The sequence below is a fragment of the Budorcas taxicolor genome, chromosome 8 (assembly GCF_023091745.1).
Source record: "Budorcas taxicolor isolate Tak-1 chromosome 8, Takin1.1, whole genome shotgun sequence".
Classification (NCBI taxonomy): domain Eukaryota; kingdom Metazoa; phylum Chordata; class Mammalia; order Artiodactyla; family Bovidae; genus Budorcas; species Budorcas taxicolor.
Window position 1 is genome coordinate 85,835,985 of NC_068917.1, and position 19,712 is coordinate 85,855,696.

Sequence of the window (19,712 nt, forward strand, 5' to 3'; positions counted from 1 at the left end):
GAGTAAGTTAGTAAAACACAGACCTGGCAGCAGATATGATTAAAGGTTCCTTTTCCATTTGCTATTAAAGGAAAGTCAAACCTGGTAATGAGCAAGATGCTATAATGGAATGCTTTTGGATGCTAGAAACTAGTACAACTAAGACTAGTTTAAAGGTGAAGACTATTCTCTACACCTCCACTGAAAGTATCCTAGTCAAAGTCACTATCATCACCTTTTCCCTGTAGCTCTGCAGGAATCTTCAGCTTGGTTTCCCTGCATCTAATTTGACCTCCCATCAACATAGTTCTCCCACCAGCTGTTCTCCACGTTACAGCTAAGGTGGCCTTTTTAAACACATGCTTATGCTTAAAATTTGCTTCCCATTGCTCTTAGAATCGGAGAAGGCAATGGGAACCCATCCATTCCAGTACTGCTGCTGCTGCGGCCAAGTCGCTTCAGTCATGTCCGACTCTGTGACCTCATAGACGGCAGCCCACCAGGCTCCACTGTCCCTGGGATTCTCCAGGCAAGAACACTGGAGTGGGTTACCTCCAGTACTCTTGCCTGGCAAATCCCATGGATGGAGGAGCCTGGTAGGCTGCAGTCTATGGGGTCACTAGGAGTCGGACACGACTGAGGGACTTCACTTTCACTTTTCACTTTCATGCATTGGAGAAGGAAATGGCAACCCACTCCAGTGTTCTTGCCTGGAGAATCCCAAGGATGGGGGAGACTGGTGGGCTGCCATCTCTGGGATCGCACAGAGTCAGACACGACTGAAGCGACTTAGCAGCAGCAGCAGCAGCAGTTCTTAGAATAAAGACCATTTATTGCCTTGTGTGTGTGTGCTTAGTCGCTCAGTCATGTCTGACTCTTTGTGATCCCATGGACTGTAGCCTGCCAGGGTCCTCGGTCCATGGGGATTCTCCAGGCAAGAATACTGGAGTGGGCTGCCATGCCCACCTCCCAGGGATCTTTCCAATCCAGGGATTGAACCCAGGTCTCCTGCATTGCAGGTAGATTCTTTACCATCTGAGCCACCAGGGAAGCCCATTTACTGCCTTACATAAGTCTGAGGTAGGAAGTTTCCTGATTGTGATGTCAGCAGCTCCACAGCATCAAGGAACTAGGTTTTCTCTATTCTTCTGCTCTGCTATCTTCATCATCTTCATAGTCACAATAAGGATAAGCAACTCGAGGGATCATGTCCTCCTACATAACAAGGACCAAAGTACAGAAGTGGAAAGATGGCAGATCCCACCAAAAAAAAAAAAATTTCCCTCTAAGAAATTCTCCAGAATACTTCCCCTCAGGTCTGTTCGGCCAGATTTGCACCAAAAGCCTATTCCTACAGCAATCATGGTAGGGAAATGGCTGTACAAAGGGTGATTTAAGATTAATCAAGTTTGAGGCTGGAAAAGGGCCAAGTTCCCAAATGGGGCAAACAGCTACCTGATGCACCAACAAAACACAGTTCTGGGAAAGTGTAAGAGGGAAAGGAAGAGTTGTAATATAGGCAGTGTAGAAAAGTGTCTCCATGAGTGCCTAAGCAAGAATTCCTGGAGAAAGTCTAATTCATGTTCTCCTCTGAACTTCAAGGCCTCAACTGAATAAAACAACCAACCAAACAAACAAAACAAAAACAAAACCCTTAAATCTCAACATGTCCAAGACTGAACTTGTGAGTCTCATCAAAGTGGTCTCTTCTAATGATTTCTTTGTGAATAGCATCACCATTTCAGTTGTAAGAGCCAGAAAAACAGGAGTCATCATATTCTTTTTCCTCACCAGCTGTATCTAGTCCATCATGGAGTCCTGTTGATATAACCTCCAAAATAGCTCTTGGATCTACTACTCTTTTCACCTCCACTGACAGTATCCTACTCCAAGTCACTATCATCACCTTTTCCATGTAGCTCTGTAGGAATCTTCAGCTTGATTTCCCTGCATCTAATTTGACCTCCCACCAACATAGTTCTTCACATTACAGCTAAGGTGGCCTTTTTAAACACATGCTCATGCTTAAATTTTGCTTCCTGCTGCTCCTGGAATAAAGACCAAAATAAGGCTCTTCTCCAACTCTTCAGTCTGGAGAAGGAAATGGCAACCCACTCCAGTATTCCTGCCTAGATAATCCCGTGGACAGGGGAGCCTGGTGGGCTGATCTACACGGGGTCGCACAGAGTCGTACACGACTGAAGCGACTTAGCATGCATACATGCATTAGAGAAGGAAACGGCAGCCCACTCCAGTGTTTTTGCCTGGAGAATCCCGGGGACAGAGGAGCCTGGTGGGCTGCTGTCTATGGGGTCGCACAGAGTCGGACACGACTGAAGATACTTACCACCAGCAGCAGCAGCAGCAGCAGCAGCAGCAGCAGCAGCAGCAGCAACTCTTCAGTCAGTTCAGTCGCTCAGTCGTGTCCGATTCTTTGAGACCCCACGGACTTCAGTACACCAGGCTTCCCTATATATCACCAACTCCTGGAGCCAACTCAAACTCATGTCCATCGCATCAGTGATGCCAACTCCCCAACTCTTAGCAATTCATTTAACTGGTTTTCTTTGAGCTTTCCACCCCACCCCAGACTTGTGCACTTGCCATTACTCCTGGCCCTTGCTATCCTTCATATCTCAGCTTAACCGTCATTCCCGCGGGAAAGCCTCTCCAAGCTTCTTAAGTAGGTCATAGAGAAGTCTGTGCCTTTCCTTCAGGGCACTTTTCTGCCTTAAGACTAAGATCTTCCGAAACAGGGAGCTAGTATCTCCTACAACATAACACCTGGCACATAGTAAGTGTACATTATATAGTTGTCGAATCAATATATACACTTCAAAGAAGAGTGGCCGATGATAAATGTGGACCCAGTCTCAGAGAAAACACAAATGACGGCCGTGACCCACCAGCATGGCCCAGCAGCCTGGACCACAAGATTCGTTGCTCCTCCCAGCAGCTCCGCCCCTTGGGTCCAGCCCCTCCCTGCTGAGTCGTGGGGCGGGGCATAGAGGTCGCCTGACGTGACAGCAGCCGGCCTCTGATTGGGCTTCCAGGCGTGCCGGCTAGGAAAGGGGGCGTGCCCTCGTGCGCTGATTGGCTGGTGGGAAGAAGCTAGGCGGGCGGCGGCGGCGGCTGTGCGGGGGCGGGCGCTGGGAGGGACGGGACTGGGCAGGGCAGGGCTGGGAGGGCAGTAGCTGCGGGTAGGATGGGTCCTCATCGCCGGCTTCGCTAAGACTCGCTCGCGTGGGCTGCCCGCGGCGGGCCCGCAGTGGCCGCGGCGGCATGAAGGGCGCTCTGGGAAGTCCTGTGGCTGCGGCTGCCGCAGGCGCCGCGATGCAGGAGAGTTTCGGCTGCGTCGTGGCCAACCGCTTCCACCAGCTGCTAGACGATGAGTCTGACCCGTTCGACATCCTGCGCGAGGCCGAACGCCGGCGCCAGCAGCAGCTGCAGCGCAAGAGGCGCGACGAGGCGGCGGCGGCGGCGGCGGCCGGGGCTGGCAACCGCGGCGGCAGGAGCCCGGCTGGGGCCTCGGGCCACAGACCCGGCGCGGGCGGCGGCCGGAGGGAGTCCCAGAAGGAGCGCAAGAGCCTCCCGGCCCCCAGCTCGCAACAGCCAGATAGCCCAGGGGGCGGCCCGCAGCCGCCCGGTACGCGCGCCCAGCCCAGCACCTGGGTGTCCCAGGGTGGGCGCGGTGGGCGGGGAGGGGAAGGAGAATGGGGTCATGGAGGTCACTCCTCCTCAGCTGCCCCAGGACCTGCTACTGCGAGACTGGGGTCGCAGGAACCTGTTCCAGAAAGGGAAGGGGGCGCTGGGAAGAGTTGACCGAAGTTGAGGGTCCCAGTGGCTGAGGAAGGTGGGAAAAAGGACAGGGTAGGGGGAGTGTCACGCCCCTTCCGGCCTTTCCCAGTCCCTTCTGGGAGCGAAGGAGAGTGTAGGCTTGGAGTAGGGGGTTTCTGAACGGTGGGACTGAGCCTTTACAAGTTGGGCAAAGTTGAGGGATATTTCTTGGGTGGTGTATGAGGGTGAACACTGGGGTCGTTGCCCGAGGGCTCTCAGATCTAAAACGAGCAGGGACCTTCCCCATCCTCCAGCCGAACCTCTGCAAGATTCGCGTCGGGAGGCGAAAAGAAGCGTCTTGGGAAGGAGGGAGGGAAGTGCCTCTTAGGGAGAATGGAGGAGGGCGCACCCGGCCCCTGGGGGTGGCGGCGAGAACTCGGGGTGTGTGAAAGGATCGCCGGGGTGAGGAGCTAGGGCCTCTGTGATGGAGGGAAGGCCTGGGTGACCGCGGGGGTGGGCTGTGACGTCAGGGCCGCGAGCAGAATGCGGCGGGGGTTGACGCGGGGTCCCCAGCGCCTTCCAAGCTCTGTGCCTTCACCCATCCACCTCCCTTGCGGTGGCTTACAGCAGTCATCCCGCATGGGTTTTCAATACAGCAAGTAGTGTTGATGGCTTGTGTAACTTGTCATTAACTCAGGCTGCTTTAAGAAAAGCGTTTTTAACCTTTTCAACAAGAATATGCAAAGTTCCCCACTCCCTGCTTAGCCAGAATGGCCAGTGCAAAGCTTGGTGTACTACTGACTGCAACTAGGCATGGATGGTGCTTAAGAGTCGTTTCTCACCTGAACTGCTTCAGTGGTAAAGCCTCCAAGATTCCACCTGTGTTTCCTCTGTTTTCCAAAAATAAAATAGTGGTCCTAAGGTTTCCGAAAAAAGTTTTAAGATGCATGATTCGACCACTCCAGCCAGTGTTTGGGAGTGTATTCAACTCGGCTTTACTGGCTTGTTCCTTGCTTGCTTGATAAAAAATTGTCAGCCCAGTCCTGAGAGAATAATTCCTGACTTGAGTGTTGGTGCCCTGACTTCAGCAGCTAGGTAATGTTTACCTCTATCTGTGCAGAGTTCAATCCAGCAATATCTCTTGAGAATCAGAAAATTAAGTCATTATAATATTGACAATTATTTTAAGTGCCGTTGAGATATCCCAAGATTTCTTGATAGGCAAGTACATATATAAGCCTATTTAAACAATGAGTGAGACGAGATATATTGTACATTTTGTATATGTTCTATTTTTCTCTTAAATCTATTTAGATAAATATAGTAATAAAATAATTGGACAGGCTAAGCTTTATTTTTTAACAAGTGAAAATATGTATTATCTTTTCATGAGAAACAGAATTTAGTTTTCTCTGTTAATATATTGCTTTTTAACCTTTTTACTAGTAAAATTGTCATGCATTTTTGTTGTATTTTAAACAATTCAGAAGTGTATGAAGTAAACTGAAAATTCATACTTTTCTTACTGTTAACACTTTGTATTTACACATATAAATGCACAGAGCTACTTCTTTTTTTCCCCTAAATTTCAGATGTTATAAACTCAGTTGCAGCCTGCATTTAGCATAATAAATAAACTTAGCATTATAATGTAGTATGCTAATAACTTTTTCTGTCAATTGTTTATAATCCAGGTGATCTGGTTTTTGAGATCTGTATTAAAGAACTTTAGTTAATTTTGTAGTTAGAATGGAAGTTTTGTAGTTCTAGTTCTTTTTCAAGTGTGTTATTTTAGGAGCAAACAGCTCATTAATTTTCATTTGTGCAGTTACTGTACTGAATTTATCTGTAATGGGTGTTAGAGAGCTACCCTCTTAAGGTTTTGTAACCCTAATTGATATGGACTGTACTTCTCTAACACTAAAATTTTTTAAGTTTATTTGGCTATTAAAAGTGAATGCTTAGTGTAGACAAGAGTCAAAGTCAAAACAAGTTTGACATATTAACAAACATTAGTCACAAAAGGATGTGAAAATCATAAGATTTTCCCATAGAAATAGATTTTTAATATCCATCGCTATTTAACAATATAGACCCTTACTCAAAAACTTTGTTCTTTAAGTCTTCAGAGGCTGTTTCAGCTTTGCTATCCCTGGCTTTTCAGAACTTCTCCAAGTCAAAGCTCAACTTTATTTCAGGGAAATCACACTAAATTTTACAGTATTCTGTCTCTTTATGTGGGCTGGGGTTAGATCAGTGATCAGACTGCATATGCCAGCCTTTTATTTCAAAAGGGCTAGTAAAATTCAGTGTTTGCATTATCCACTTGGAGCTGCTGATCCAGCACAGAATGACTAGCTTCAGTTGCAGTCCTGATCTCTTAGTAGTAAGTTGTGGGAAAAACTGGACCTCTATTATCTTTGTTTTTTGGATTTTGGAAGGAAAATGAAATGTTTGCAGGGTATTGATAATTATTCTAATAAATTGCCAGGTCATATTTAATGCTTTTCAGCTTATACACAGAAGCTCTGGAAGATGCTGTAGTATAAAGTATGTAGCAAATGTCATTTTAAGTTTTGAATGATGAATTCCAAATTTAATTGATACAGTTTTAAACATAATTTTGAAAACTGGAAGGTGGAAATAAGCTCTTAAGTATGATTAAGTGGAGATATTTAGTATAAGTTATAGGTTATTGATAGGAAATTTGAAACTGTATTAAAATAACTTTTTACATTGAGGGAAAAGTATTACTGTTGAGGTACTTGCTGATGGCTATTATGTCATAGTCTGTTACAGTTTCAACTTGTTAGTTAACTTTCATAATAACATTTTTGCCTTACATTTTAAATGCCTCTTCCAAATTTGATCTCTCTTAGTAACATGTGTGCCCTTGGATATGGCTTTGCATACTCCTGGACAGCTGGGTATGAGTGTTGGTCTCTGTTTTATTTCTGAAATAAAAGCATAATGCTTTATTCATGATAACAGCTTTCCTGTATCCTAAACATGTCACAAGTTTAGATTGTGGCTTCAGGATTCAAATCAGATTTGAGCGTTTCCTAGGTTATGGGACATTAACTTAAGATTGAACTTAGATCTATTGTGTAACATTTCACATTTCAAGTAATTAACTAACAAGTAATAAATTGAGCAGTTTTGTGTTAGTGATGTTGCAAACATGATTTTTGCTGTAAAATGAGGTCAGTAAGCTATTGAAACTGGGTTAATATTTACATGTGCCTTCTTTATAAACTTTTGATAGAAAATGTTAAATGGGAAAATAGAATACAGGTAAACATATATTCCTTAAGAGTCATGAGTATCTCCTAAGTAAGAAAGGAACCCAATAGTTTAAATAATACCCATTAATTCAAATACATTTAATATATATTTATAACCATACAATGAATGTGAAGGGTGACTTATACCAAGAAAAATCAAAGCTACTAAAATAAAAATTATACATAATATTGGAGATGGAGACCTACTAAATGTATACAAGGAAAGAATAAACATATTTTTGGAAGATTATTTAAGAAGTAACAATGTTCTTCATAATACATTGATATTTATCAAATAATAGATGCCTTAAGACGTAGAATCTGCTGAAAATTTTTAAAGTGTCAAAACTGAGAAGGGTGAAGGGAGAACAGGGAACACTGGAGTGGCCCCAGCCCCAGCCTCCTCAGTGCCAGCCTCTCCATGGACAGGAGATACCCCTTCAAATGCTGGCCGGCCCTTCCATGAGTTGGCAAATACCAACTTGGCCTCATATTTGAGAAGTGTGATTATAAATGTATAAATCCCATCAAAGAACAGGAAAATCTGTTTTCAAATGAGAAAAATTATAATGATACAAACTATTTAAAAATGAAAACTTTAATAGGTAATGAATGATAAACTATAGGTGGGATTCCAAATACAGGGTATTTGTCTTTTACTTTTCTGGAAAGACCTTAACTATCATGTTTTGATAAAGCTGCTCTTGTGAAATGTAGTTGATATATATCTTCAATAGCTATCACAAAGTCATTGTGAGACACTTAATTGTAGGTTAGTTGGTGTAGTTTATCTTATCATAGTTTATAGGACATAAGGGAAAGCATATGCTTCAATGGTAATGTCAAAGTTTTATTAAAAGGCGACTCTGAGCAGTAGTAGTATCAGCAACTTTTTTTCTTCTCTGAAGTTTTTCAAACTTCCCAAATTTTCCTATGGCATTGATTTCTAGAAAAGTGAAATTTAAAAGTACTTGTAATAACGTGCTGCTGCAGACTTTGGGTTCTAGTTCTCCCCTTTGATTTCTCCCTCTCAGGCCAGAAGCGAACTCCCAGAAGAGGGGAGCAGCAAGGATGGAGTGATAACCGAGGGACAGAGGTGACGCTTGATAGAGCAGAGCGGAGATCCTACAGGGAATATCGACCCTATGACACCGAGAGGCAGGCGGATTTTACACCTGAGAAGTTTACAGATGAAAAGTAGGTACTGCAGACCTCAGCTTAGAGGGTTGGAGGAACCAGGATTTTCAGAGGATATGAGCCTTTGCAAACTTTTGGTGGTGCTAGTCCTGGGAATAGTTTGCCAATCTAACTAACAAATCACACTGCTTTAGGTAACACATGAAGGATCTTCCGTTGGTTCAGGAAATGATTACAAAATAAAAAGTGGATAATTTATTGATAACTTTGAAAGACGTTCTTATAACAAACTACAGAAGTATGCTAAATTTTCTTTTGAAGTTTAGGCCAGAGGTATAATTATGTTCTTGATTTAGTAGAACTAATTTGGGCCACTAATGAATTTAAACAAATTTATGATGAAATTTGACCAAAAAACTGATAGAATGTGTGATGCCAGTTTAAGGCTTCCATGCCTTCTCTAGAGAGTGCTCTGACCTGGAAGATGGTCTCAGGCTGATACAGTCTGAGTAATATGGCAGTATGTAGGCTATCATACCCACCTGAACACAGGAAGCAGTTCTTAATGTCTTATGCTTAGTATTAACAGGATGGATACTTGCTGCCTCAAGTTTTTAATTATTAAACCTACATAGCACCAGATTTTAGGTTAAAGCAAAACTGCTTGTGAATCACATTTAAAGGAATAGAAAGTTTAAAAAGCTAAAAGAGACTAGAATAGTGTACAGTTTAATGTCAAGGGCTGTGTTGTTCCCAAAGTCTTTTAACTTCTTGACTACATATTTCGTTACACATTCAAAATGGAGATGGTATATCTGCCACCATGTTAGAGGATGAAGGCAAGAGAAAGGTTTAATTCTGCTTTTTTGGGGTGATTAGTTCAACTTAGCTATGCAACGACTATAGTCTGCTTGCTTACAGAAAGCCTTCTAGATCAGAGCTGCAAGGGGAAGCATTTGTGTATTTTCCCCCTCTTCAGGGATTTATTCTGTACAAATAAAGAAATTATAACTCAGGTTTCCAGCTTTTTTAGTAGCAAAATTATGAGTTGTTTTTAAAGGATAAGTCTTTATATATTAACATGAAAAAAATGCCTTATTCAGGGATGATTTACAGAAAGTTGCAAGAATTGTATAAGAAATCCCCCAAAATCCATCCAGATTCTCCAAAAACTTTTTACCACCTTTTCTTTATCATACTCCTCCCTTTCTCTCCCCTCCTCTTTCTCCTTTTCTCTCTCTGTTACACACACACACACACACACACACACACACACACACACATCTTTTTTCTTTGGCTTTTGAGAATAAGATGCAGAAATGTTTCCTAAAAACATGGTTCAGTTATCAAACTCATTAACATTGGTGCAATACTTATTATCTAATTATCTGAATCATGTAATCTATAGACTACTGAAACTATACCAATTGTCCTATTAATATGCCTTTCAGTTCAGTTCAGTCGCTCAGTCGTGTCTGATCTTTGCGACCCCATGAATCGCAGCATGCCAGTCCTCCCTGTCCATCACCAACTCCTGGAGTTCACCCAAATTCATGTCCATCGAGTCAGTGATGCCATCCAGCCATCTCATCCTCTGTTGTCCCCTTCTCTTCCTGCCCCAAATCCCTCCCAGCATCAGAATCTTTTCCAATGAGTCAACTCTTCGCATGAGGTGGCCAAAGCATTGGAGTTTCAGCTTCAGCATCAATCCTTCCAATGAACACCCAGGACTGGTCTCCTTTAGGATGGACTGGTTGGATCTCCTTGCAGTCCAAGGGACTCACAAGAGTCTTCTCCAGCACCACAGTTCAAAAGCATCAATTCTTCAGTGCTTGGCTTTCTTCACAGTCCAACTCTCACATCGATACATGACTCCTGGAAAAACCATAGCCTTGACTAGATGGACCTTTGTTGGCAAAGTAATATCTCTGTTTTTTAATATGCTAGCAAAAGAAAAAAAAATCAGTTCAGAGTCCAGGAATGTGCATTACATTTACTTATGTATTTATTTAGGCTGCTTTGGGTCTTTGTTGTGGTGCATGGGGGCTTCTCTCATTAGGGCACATGGGCTTCTCTTGCAGAGCATGGGCTCTAGAATGCACCGGCTCTCCAGTTGGGCTTAGTTGCCCCATGGCTTAGTTCCCCCTGACCAGGGATTGAACCCACATCCCCTGCATTAGAACGCAAATTCTTAACCACTGGATCGCCAGTGAGGTTCCGTGTATTGCATTTAGTCTTAAGACAGCTCTTTAGTTTTTCATTTATTTATGGAGTTGACATTTTTGAAGAACATCAACCAGTTATTCTGTAGAACAGTCCAGAATTGAGTTTGCCTGCTGTTTCCTCATGAGACAAGGTTCTGCATTTTGGCAGGGATACATTAGAAGTGTGATATCTGTGTCCTTCCCAGTGTATCATATTAGGAATATGTAGGAAATGTTTACTTTCAAGGAAATTTGAAAATATTTTTTGTGAAGTCTTACACTATCAGAAAAGATAATTTTCCTCTTTTCTTAAAAAATACTTTTCATTTGATAAGCAGCCATAAGATCTTTAGTAAAAGTAATTTTATAGTCACTTTAGAAAATTCAGAAAATGAATAAAATTAAAAAAAATTTAAACCACTCTTTTACCATTTAAGATGACTACTGTTTAACTCTTCACCAGTTCATATACACTGAGTACTATATATTCTTTCTTTTCCACTTGACAAGTAGAAGTCATTAATGATGATGTCATGGACAGTGTTGGTAAGCATTTCTAATGGTTCTGTTATGATCTTTTGTTAGGAGTATTACAATGTAATTATTCCATTAGCATTGGATCTTTTCTCAGCTTTCAGCTTTTTGCTTCATGAATAATACTCAGTGAGCAGCGTTTTACACATACAAGGCCTTTCCTAGATGTAGTTCTTAAAGTAGGAATCCCAATTAGGGTCTTAAAGCAGTGGTTCTCCACTGAGTACCATATATCCAAATCTGGGACCCAGCTGGTACTTCAGTGTGAGGTTGGATTGGTACCTGTAGTGTGAAACAAACAAAAATTGGAGGGGACTATTAATACATAGTGACAAATCACCATGCTAGTAACGTGTCAGCTTATTCTGTTGCTGTTAATAGTAATCTATAAGAGCATTTCTCGTAGCACTTTCTGTAGACTTCAGTATGATAAAATTTGATCTTTGTTTATTTGATATCTATACATGTTTATTGGGCATGTTTATTGTATATAGGATTTCGATAATCTTAACAGGCTACTTAATTCAGTCTTCTCAAGTTATGGATAAGGATATACCCAGAGTTTTAGTGGCATGGATTTTTATTCCCTTAGAGCAGAACATAGTTTTCACATAGAAGCAATAGCCATGGATGGTGCTGCAAGTAACTGTCATGTGGCTTAGGTACAGAGATCAACCATGTCACGTGTATATATTCTGGGAATGCAGCTACTGTTTTTAATGCAGTAAGATTTTTCTTTATTCTCCAAATGAGGAACTCTTAAGTAAACTCTTAGATCAGACTGTTAGGAAATTAGTCTGGATAATTATTCTGACTCCATACAGTTTGATTCTTTCTTTGGCTCTTTCTGCAGTTTACTTCTGGTCATTTAAGGTCAGCTCCAGTTCTAAAAGAATCACTTACTCAGAAGTCTAAATTTTTTTTTCTTCCTCACTCGAAAGAATTTTTAAAACTTGTTTAGTTCAGTTCAGTTGCTCATTCATGTCCGACTCTTTGCGACCCCATGGACTACAGCATGCCAGGCTTCCCTGTCCATCACCAACTCCTGGAGCCTTAAAACTTATAGTAAAATGATAAAGAATCTGCCTGCCAATGGGGGAGATGCAAGAGATGCAGGTTCAATCCCTGGGTCAGAAAGATCCCTTGGAGTAGGAAATGGCAACCCACTCCAGTATTCTTGCCTGGAAAATCGCATGGACAGAGGAGCCTGGTAGGCTACAGTCCATGGGGTCACAAAGAGTTGGACACGACTGAACAGGCACACATGATGATGCATCGCATGTTTAAGTGTACAGTGCAGTGGCATTAAATACATTCTGATTGTTGTGCAACCATCACCACTAGCCATCTCCAGAAAACTTTTCATCTTCCCAAGTTATACCCATTAAACATTAACTCCCAATTCCTCCCTCCATGAACTTCATTCCCTTTACCTGTAAAACCTGTACCCATGTCTACTTATTAGGACTACAGTAAGAGAGTAGATTACAGGGATGTAATAGATGGGGAAACTGGAAACAGTGGGAGCCTTTATGTTTTTTGGCTCCAAAGTCACTGCAGATGGTGACTGCAGCCATGAAATTAAAAGACACTTACTCCTTAGAAGGAAAGTTATGACCAACCTAGACAGCATATTAAAAAGCAGAGACATTACTTTGCTGACAAAGGTCCGTCTAGTGAAGGCTATGGTTTTTCCAGTAGTCATGTATGGGTGTGAGAGTTGGACTATAAAGAAAGCTGAGCGTTGAAGAAGTGGTGCTTTCGAACTGTGGTGTTGGAAAATACGCTTGAGAATCCCTTGGACTGCGAGGAGATCTATCTAGTCCATCCTAAAGGAGATCAGTCCTGAGTGTTCTTTGGAAGGACTGATGTTGAAGCTGAAACTCCAATACTTTGGCCACCTGATGAGAAGAGCTGACTCATTTGAAAAGATGCTTTCCCTGATGCTGGGAAAGATTGAGGGCAGGAGGAGAAGGGGACGACAGAGGATGAGATGGTTGGATGGCATCACTTACTCAATTGACATGAATTTGGGTAAACTTCAGCAGTTGGTGATGGACAGGGAGGCCTGGCATGCTGCGGTCTATGGGGTCACAAAGAGTCGGACACGACTGAGTGATTGAACTGAATGGAACTGAAAAGTGGGATGGGATGGTTGGCTCAGTGCAATATTGTTTTCTTTTTGCTTGTATGTCACAATAAAGCTTCCTAAGTGGAGTCGAGGATTCCTCAATGCTTACCAACCTATAAAGAAATAGAGGATATCTTTTATAAGAAGGGAATTATAAGGAAGCACTTGAGAATATTTTTAATTGGGAGGTGGGATAGAAGTGGGGTAAACCTGTGGGATAAAGAAAAATCATTTAAGGGATTAAAATAAACCAGACCACAAAGCTGTTTTGGGGACCAGTTTCAGTTACTATCATATTTTTAATGAATTTGTTATTTTATCAGTATCTCATCTAGATTTCATGTACATTTAAACCTAATTTTGACTACTGGCATTATTTTCCACATATGGTTTTGTGCTTCATTTCCTCTCAGTTTTTAGGTAGATGACTTTTATGGCCCTGTCCAGCTTCCTGGTTAAGAACTTACTGTTACTTTTCATTTATTATTGTTTTAGAACTCTGCGTTAGATGTTTACTGTAATGTGGAATCATCTTCTACAACAGTCTCCATTTAAAATTTTGGTTTTGGTCAGAGGAGGTGGGAGACAGAAAAAGCCAACTTGGGAAACTGATTTAGGGTGATGTTTCTTGGAAGAGACTGGCATAAAGTTAATGATCAGTGCTTCTGTATTTTTTCATCTTTTTGAGTAAGGAGAATTGTGAATTTTGTGTGTTTTTATCCACGATCTATAGTTGCTTTTTAATGTAACATTTTCAGCCCTGAAATACATCTCCAGTTCCGGCGTTTGAGCCATTAATGTCACTAGATTTCAATAAGTAATTTGTTGCTTTCAATGTTTTTCAAAGTCTCGACAAATTAAAAAATATATAATTTATCTTATTAAACTAAGGTTTAACAGTGAAAAAGATGAGATTCTTCCTGCATTAGCTTTGGGTCTGGTGGAGGAGAAACAAGTCCCCATAAAGAGTGACTGTGACCAGATGGTAGCAGAGAACAGTGAGAAGTGCACAGTCAGGCCCTGGATCCAGGGGATGTGGCAGGGGAAGAGAAAAGGCAGATTCTTTGCTTGGATACTTCTGTGATGTGAGTTAGGGACCACAGGGGGAGCACAACACTAAGCCCTTGGTTAGTGTTGGTCATGTATCTTCAGGGACATGAGGTGACACGGAGAAATGTGCAAGAAGTAACTGTCTTTATGACCGAGAATCAGAGAGATCCCCAAATGAGAGACACAGGGGCACATGAAGGGGTCACATATCAATAGCATAGAGATGAGGATGGTGCATGCAGCAGTGGGGAGGCTGGAATGCTGATATTCTTAAAGACAAATGGGGGGGTATCCAGAAGAAGGGTATCCAAGACATGTTCCTTAAAAAGACAAAGTGTGGAACCTTTCTTTATATGTGACTGCAGTGCCTGGCTCTGAGAAGTCGAATTGGGTGCCCAAGAAGCAGGATGAGTACCTTGTGTATGTTTGGATGTTACCTATTGCAAAAAGAACTTTTAAAGGACAAACAGGGAAAGGGAAACCAGAAAGAGCAGAGGAAAACTAGTGGTTGGCAGTATCAAATGATGCATAGGGGTCAAATGACCTAGAGACAGAAGTGGCTACTGGATTTAACAACAAGGACATCATCTTCAGCTATTTTCCTCATCTGTGGACACTAGTTATAATTAATAAACTGCATGCCAAGAGCACACAACAGTGTCAAAGGTGGTATGTTTTCAGTAAAATTTAACCATTAATTTATTATTCAAGCCACAAGTTCTTTCCAACATACTATAGCCATAATGAACTTCTAAAATTTTTTTTCCTCAAAAAAAAAAAAAAGCCTTAGCTCTTTAATTCAGTTCACCACTTTTTATGGTACTCATTTCTTCCTAGACCAATTGACAGGTTTGATCGAGACAGACCACTGAGAGGACGTGGAGGCCCAAGAGGGGGCATGCGAAGCAGAGGCAGAGGTGGCCCTGGGAACAGAGCTTTTGACGGTTTTGACCAGAGAGGGAAACGAGAATTTGAGAGATACGGTGGGAATGATAAAACGTAAGTTTCTTTGTAATGCTATTTTCTCTTTAAGATCTCGATGTAATATATGGTGTGAATCTGTATGTCTTAATATTTAGTTGACTTTATATTAGTATGCAGCTATTCCTGAGGGAGCTGATCCTGGGGCAGCTTTTCTGATCAACTTTACTAATTTGGAGATTGACTGGAGACTAGTTTCTAGTTTAAGGGAATATTCTTTCTTTTTCTAGAGCAATCAGAACTGAAGACAACATGGGTGGATATGGAGTTCGCACCTGGGGATCAGGTAGAGATACCAGGTATGGTGCAAATATGTATCTTCTGTGAACCTGAAATTAAGTGGAAATATCTGGACCTTTATTCGCCTGTCTTGAAGATTATGTCCTCTGTGGTATGCTTGTGGTGTCTTTATATCTGTGTGCTTTATGTAGAAATTGAATTTAAGCTTTTGTTTCATGAGATAACTTTTTAAAACAGGTTTGCTATGTTGTAGTTAGATTTGAAACCACTTTCAAAATTCTTTTGTCTTATTTTAGCCAAGCAAATTTGTATATTTGTTGATATCCCAAGCACATGGTGCTGTATATTTACCTATGTGTCAGATTGCTTTTTTAAAATTCCTGGATATTCTATACTTTATTTCTCTGTGACTTTGCAAATTTTTATGTGTATTGCATCTTGATCTTATAAAATTATTTGCAGATCCAAGCTCAATGACAGGTTTCACCTGAGGTTCAAATCTGGCATTTCTCTGAGGTTTTATGGTATCTCAGATTTGAACCAGTTTTGCTGTTTAGGGGAGGTCCTTGGTTCTGCTGTTTCTGTCATTTCAGGGCTGCAGGGAAATATGAGGAATGAATTGCTCCAGGATGTGTTATAGGGCAGGCTTTACACAAATTTGAAGGCTTGAGGAGATCAAGACTTCCACATTTCTTCTTTTGAAGAATTTAAGTTTTTTACATACACTTATTTTTCTTAAATTTTTATCCTTAAAAATAAATGTATATGATAACAGCAAATGTAAAGTCAGATTCACTGCCACTGCATATTTGTGTTGTCCTTGAAAAGAAACTTGTTAAATGTTTACACATCTTTTCATTTTGTTTTGTTTTACTGTGATAATACATTTCTCAAAATATGCAAGTACCTTCTGAATCATCTGATTTACCACCTTACTTAATACCACCTCATTTCAGTTTGCATTTCAATTTAAAATCATTTTGGCTCTAAATGATTACTTACTCTAAGAGGTAAGTATTGGCCTTGGAAGAGACCAAAATGTGCTCCTAGTAGCTGGTCTGTCCCAGTGTTAAAATGACACATACCCCATGGCACTTATTTTGGATTGGACAAAGTCAAAGCTCTTAGGTGATAATAATCTGTAATTGAATGGGTTTTTGTAGCATAAGACTTTAAATTCTTATTTAATACATTGAGATTTTGATTTGCCACCATGATATAGTCCAGTCATGTGCCTAGTCACTCAGTCATGTTCAGTTCTTTGCGACCCCATGGACTGTAACCTGCCAGGCCCCTCTGAGTTTCATGAGAATGAAATTTCTTTTGCTAATACTTTTTTAAAAAGCAATATTCATATAGGATTAATATCAACATAAAAATTAAGCTTATGCAATTAAAATTCAAATTGTTTTTCATTGTGCTCTAATTTCTAATCTGTAGATTGTATATTTAGATGTGATGGTATATAAATTAATGTTTCAAAGCCTTATTTTTCTGGTATCACCAGCTTTTGGTAATCCTACACATTCTTTTATAGGGAATGTTTCTACTTTCTTGCCATTTTTTAAAGTTTGATATGGCATATTCTTATCTATTATAAGTCATTTAGGATTTACATGTTGAGAATTTTTATGGTCCCTGTTAATATTTGGAATTTCCTAGGATAATAAGGTTGTATTGGAGAAGGCTATGGCACCCCACTCCAGTACTCTTGCCTGGAAAATCCCATGGATGGAGGAGCCTGGTGGGCTGCAGTCCATGGGGTCACTAAGAGTCAGACATGACTGAATGACTTCACTTTCACTTTTCACTTTCATGCATTAGAGAAGGAAATGGCAACCCACTCCTGTGTTCTTGCCTGGAGAATCCCAGGGATGGGGGAGCCTGGTGGGCTGCCATCTCTGGAGTTGCACAGAGTCGGACACGACTGAAGTGACCTAGCAGCAGCAGCAGCAGGATAATAACAGATTTGAATAGTTGTTCTGGTCCTTTCCAATATGGTTTTAATTTTAGTCCATCAATAAAAACTTGTATTTATCAAATACTTTTTACATTTTTGAAAATTATTTATATGGATTAGCAATTAAGAGCATTTTTTTCTCTTTTTATTTTGATGTGGGCTACTTGTATGTACATACTAATTCCTTGAGGGAGAAAGGGCATTGAAGTGTGTTTTTTTCTGTCTTGAATATAGAAGGGCATTGATGTAAACAGATTTGTTTGACTAGACTGGTTCTTAACACTTTGCAGTGACACGGACCCGGCTGCCCCCATGGAAGAGACCACAGTGGTGGAGGAGTCCCTGGGCCCCCTGGAGGATGAATCTCCAGCTAAGTGGGTATTTCATTCATTTTCCCCATTGGGTTGTTGGTCTTTTTCTTAAAGATTTATAAGAAGTCTTCATAGAACAGGAAGCTCAGCCTTTTGTCATATCACAGAGGACTGATCTTAATGTGTTAATGAATAATCAAACTACTTAATTCCAATCATCAGCAGCCTGAACTGTAACTGGTCTCTCTCTCATCAGTACCCCCATGTTTTGTCCTTTTATTTTCTTCTGGTCCCTCCTTCCCTCTTTTCTTCATGGAGCTTAGTTCCTTAGTCCATCTCTAGCACCCTTGCCCTTGGGATCTATGAGTACCTTGCTAGCAGAATCCACCTCCTAGACCACTGATAGCCATCTGCCATCTCTCTACTTGCACCCACAGGCTGAGTACTGCAAGTCCCTCAGCAGGCTGGTGGGAACTCCTGTAAATTCCTGATCATCACATTTTGAAATGAGCCCTCAATACTGCCCAGCAATGCCCATTTCTTGGATTCACTCTTCCCCCTCACCCACTACAATGACCAATTCAGTTCTTCTTGTCCCCTCAAAGCCCTGACATTGCTTCCCACTTTCTCCTTCTTCCCACACTCACACCTCCTGTTTTATTTTCTGAGTACAACTTTGCTTCCTATGTCACAGAGAAATCAGAAGCCAGCAGATGGGAACTTCACAGTCTCCTGGGCTTCTTTCCTCATGGTAAAATAGAGGTGCCATCTCTCCACCAACCTCTTCAGGCTTTGGTTCGTATTTCCTTCTGACTTCACTGAAATCTCAGTTAGCTTTTTCCTTTTTAGACATACTCACCTTCTTCCCCCCAAATCTGGTCTTCCAATCAGCATTTTATGTGTGCTAAGTCTCTCTTGTTTTAAGCCTCTCGTTGCCCCTACATTCTCATTCACCTTCCTTTTCGGGGTTGTGTGCACTCTTTCCTCATTTCTTCCCCTTTAATTCCCCTTCATTTCATCCTCACTTCTTTTGAAACAGTCACCACATGTCTCCAGACCTAACATATTTCAGCCTACAACTTTCTTGATCTCTCAGAACGTTTGACTTAACAAGCATACCTCAGAGATATTGTGAGTTTGATTCCAAACCACCTCATTAAACCTCATATCACAATAAAGCGAGTCACACAATGGTTTTTGGTTTCCCAGTGCATGTAAAAATCATGTTTACACTATAGCATAGTCTATTAAGTGTACAATAGCATTGTGTCTAAAAAAAACCAATGTGCATACCTTAAGTTAAAAATACTTTATTGCTAAAAGATGCCATCATTGGTGTCTTCAGTGAGTTATAATCTTTTTGCTGGTGGAGGGTCTTGCCTTGATGTTGTTGCTGGTGACTGATGGAGGTGGTGGTTGTTGAAGGTTGGGGTGACTACGCAGTTTCTTAAAATAAGACAACAATGAAGCTTGCCATATTGATTGACTCTTTCATTTGAACACTTTGAGGCCATTATAGGTTTATTAGTTGGCTTAATTTCAATATTATTGTGTCTCAGGGAATAGGGAGGCACCAGGAGAGAGATGGAAAGACCAGTTAGTGGAGCAGTCAGAATCACGTATAGCAGTTACTCACTATGTTCATTGTCTTGTGTGGGTGCAATTGGTGGATTCCAAAACAACTACATTAGTAATGTCTGTGGACCTTAGATCACAGATTATCATGACAAATATAATAGTAATGAAAAGTTTGAAATATTTCGAGAATTACCAAAGACGCAGAGACATCAAGTGAGCAAATACTATTGAGAAAATAGTGCTGCTAGCCTGGGCTGCCACAGATATTTAATATGTTAAAAAGGCAGAATCTGGGAGCTCAACCCAGTACTCTGTGACGACTTAGAGGGGTGAGATGGCATGGGAGATGGGAGGGGGATTCAGGAGGGAGGGAACATATATATACCTGTGGCTGATTCATGTTGATGTATGGCAGAGGCCAACACAATATTGTAAAGCAATTATCCTCCAATTAAAAAAATAGAAGGTTTTTTAAAAAAAGAAAATTTTGTGAAAAACAAACAAAAAAGGCAGACTCTATGAAGCACAATAAAACAAGGTATGCCT

General features: G+C 41.2%; 1 protein-coding gene across 1 annotated transcript in view; it reads left to right on the top strand.

The window, feature by feature from the left end:
• Window positions 1–3,178: 3,178 nt before the first annotated feature.
• HABP4 (hyaluronan binding protein 4) overlaps window positions 3,179–19,712 on the top strand; it is a 35,060-nt gene continuing 18,526 nt past the window's right edge. Inside the window, exons 1-5 of the mRNA XM_052644977.1 lie at window positions 3,179–3,625; window positions 8,075–8,237; window positions 14,934–15,095; window positions 15,308–15,376; window positions 17,568–17,651. Coding sequence (XP_052500937.1) covers window positions 3,262–3,625; window positions 8,075–8,237; window positions 14,934–15,095; window positions 15,308–15,376; window positions 17,568–17,651 — 842 coding nt within the window. The 5' untranslated portion in view covers window positions 3,179–3,261. The remainder of the gene's footprint in view (window positions 3,626–8,074; window positions 8,238–14,933; window positions 15,096–15,307; window positions 15,377–17,567; window positions 17,652–19,712) is intronic.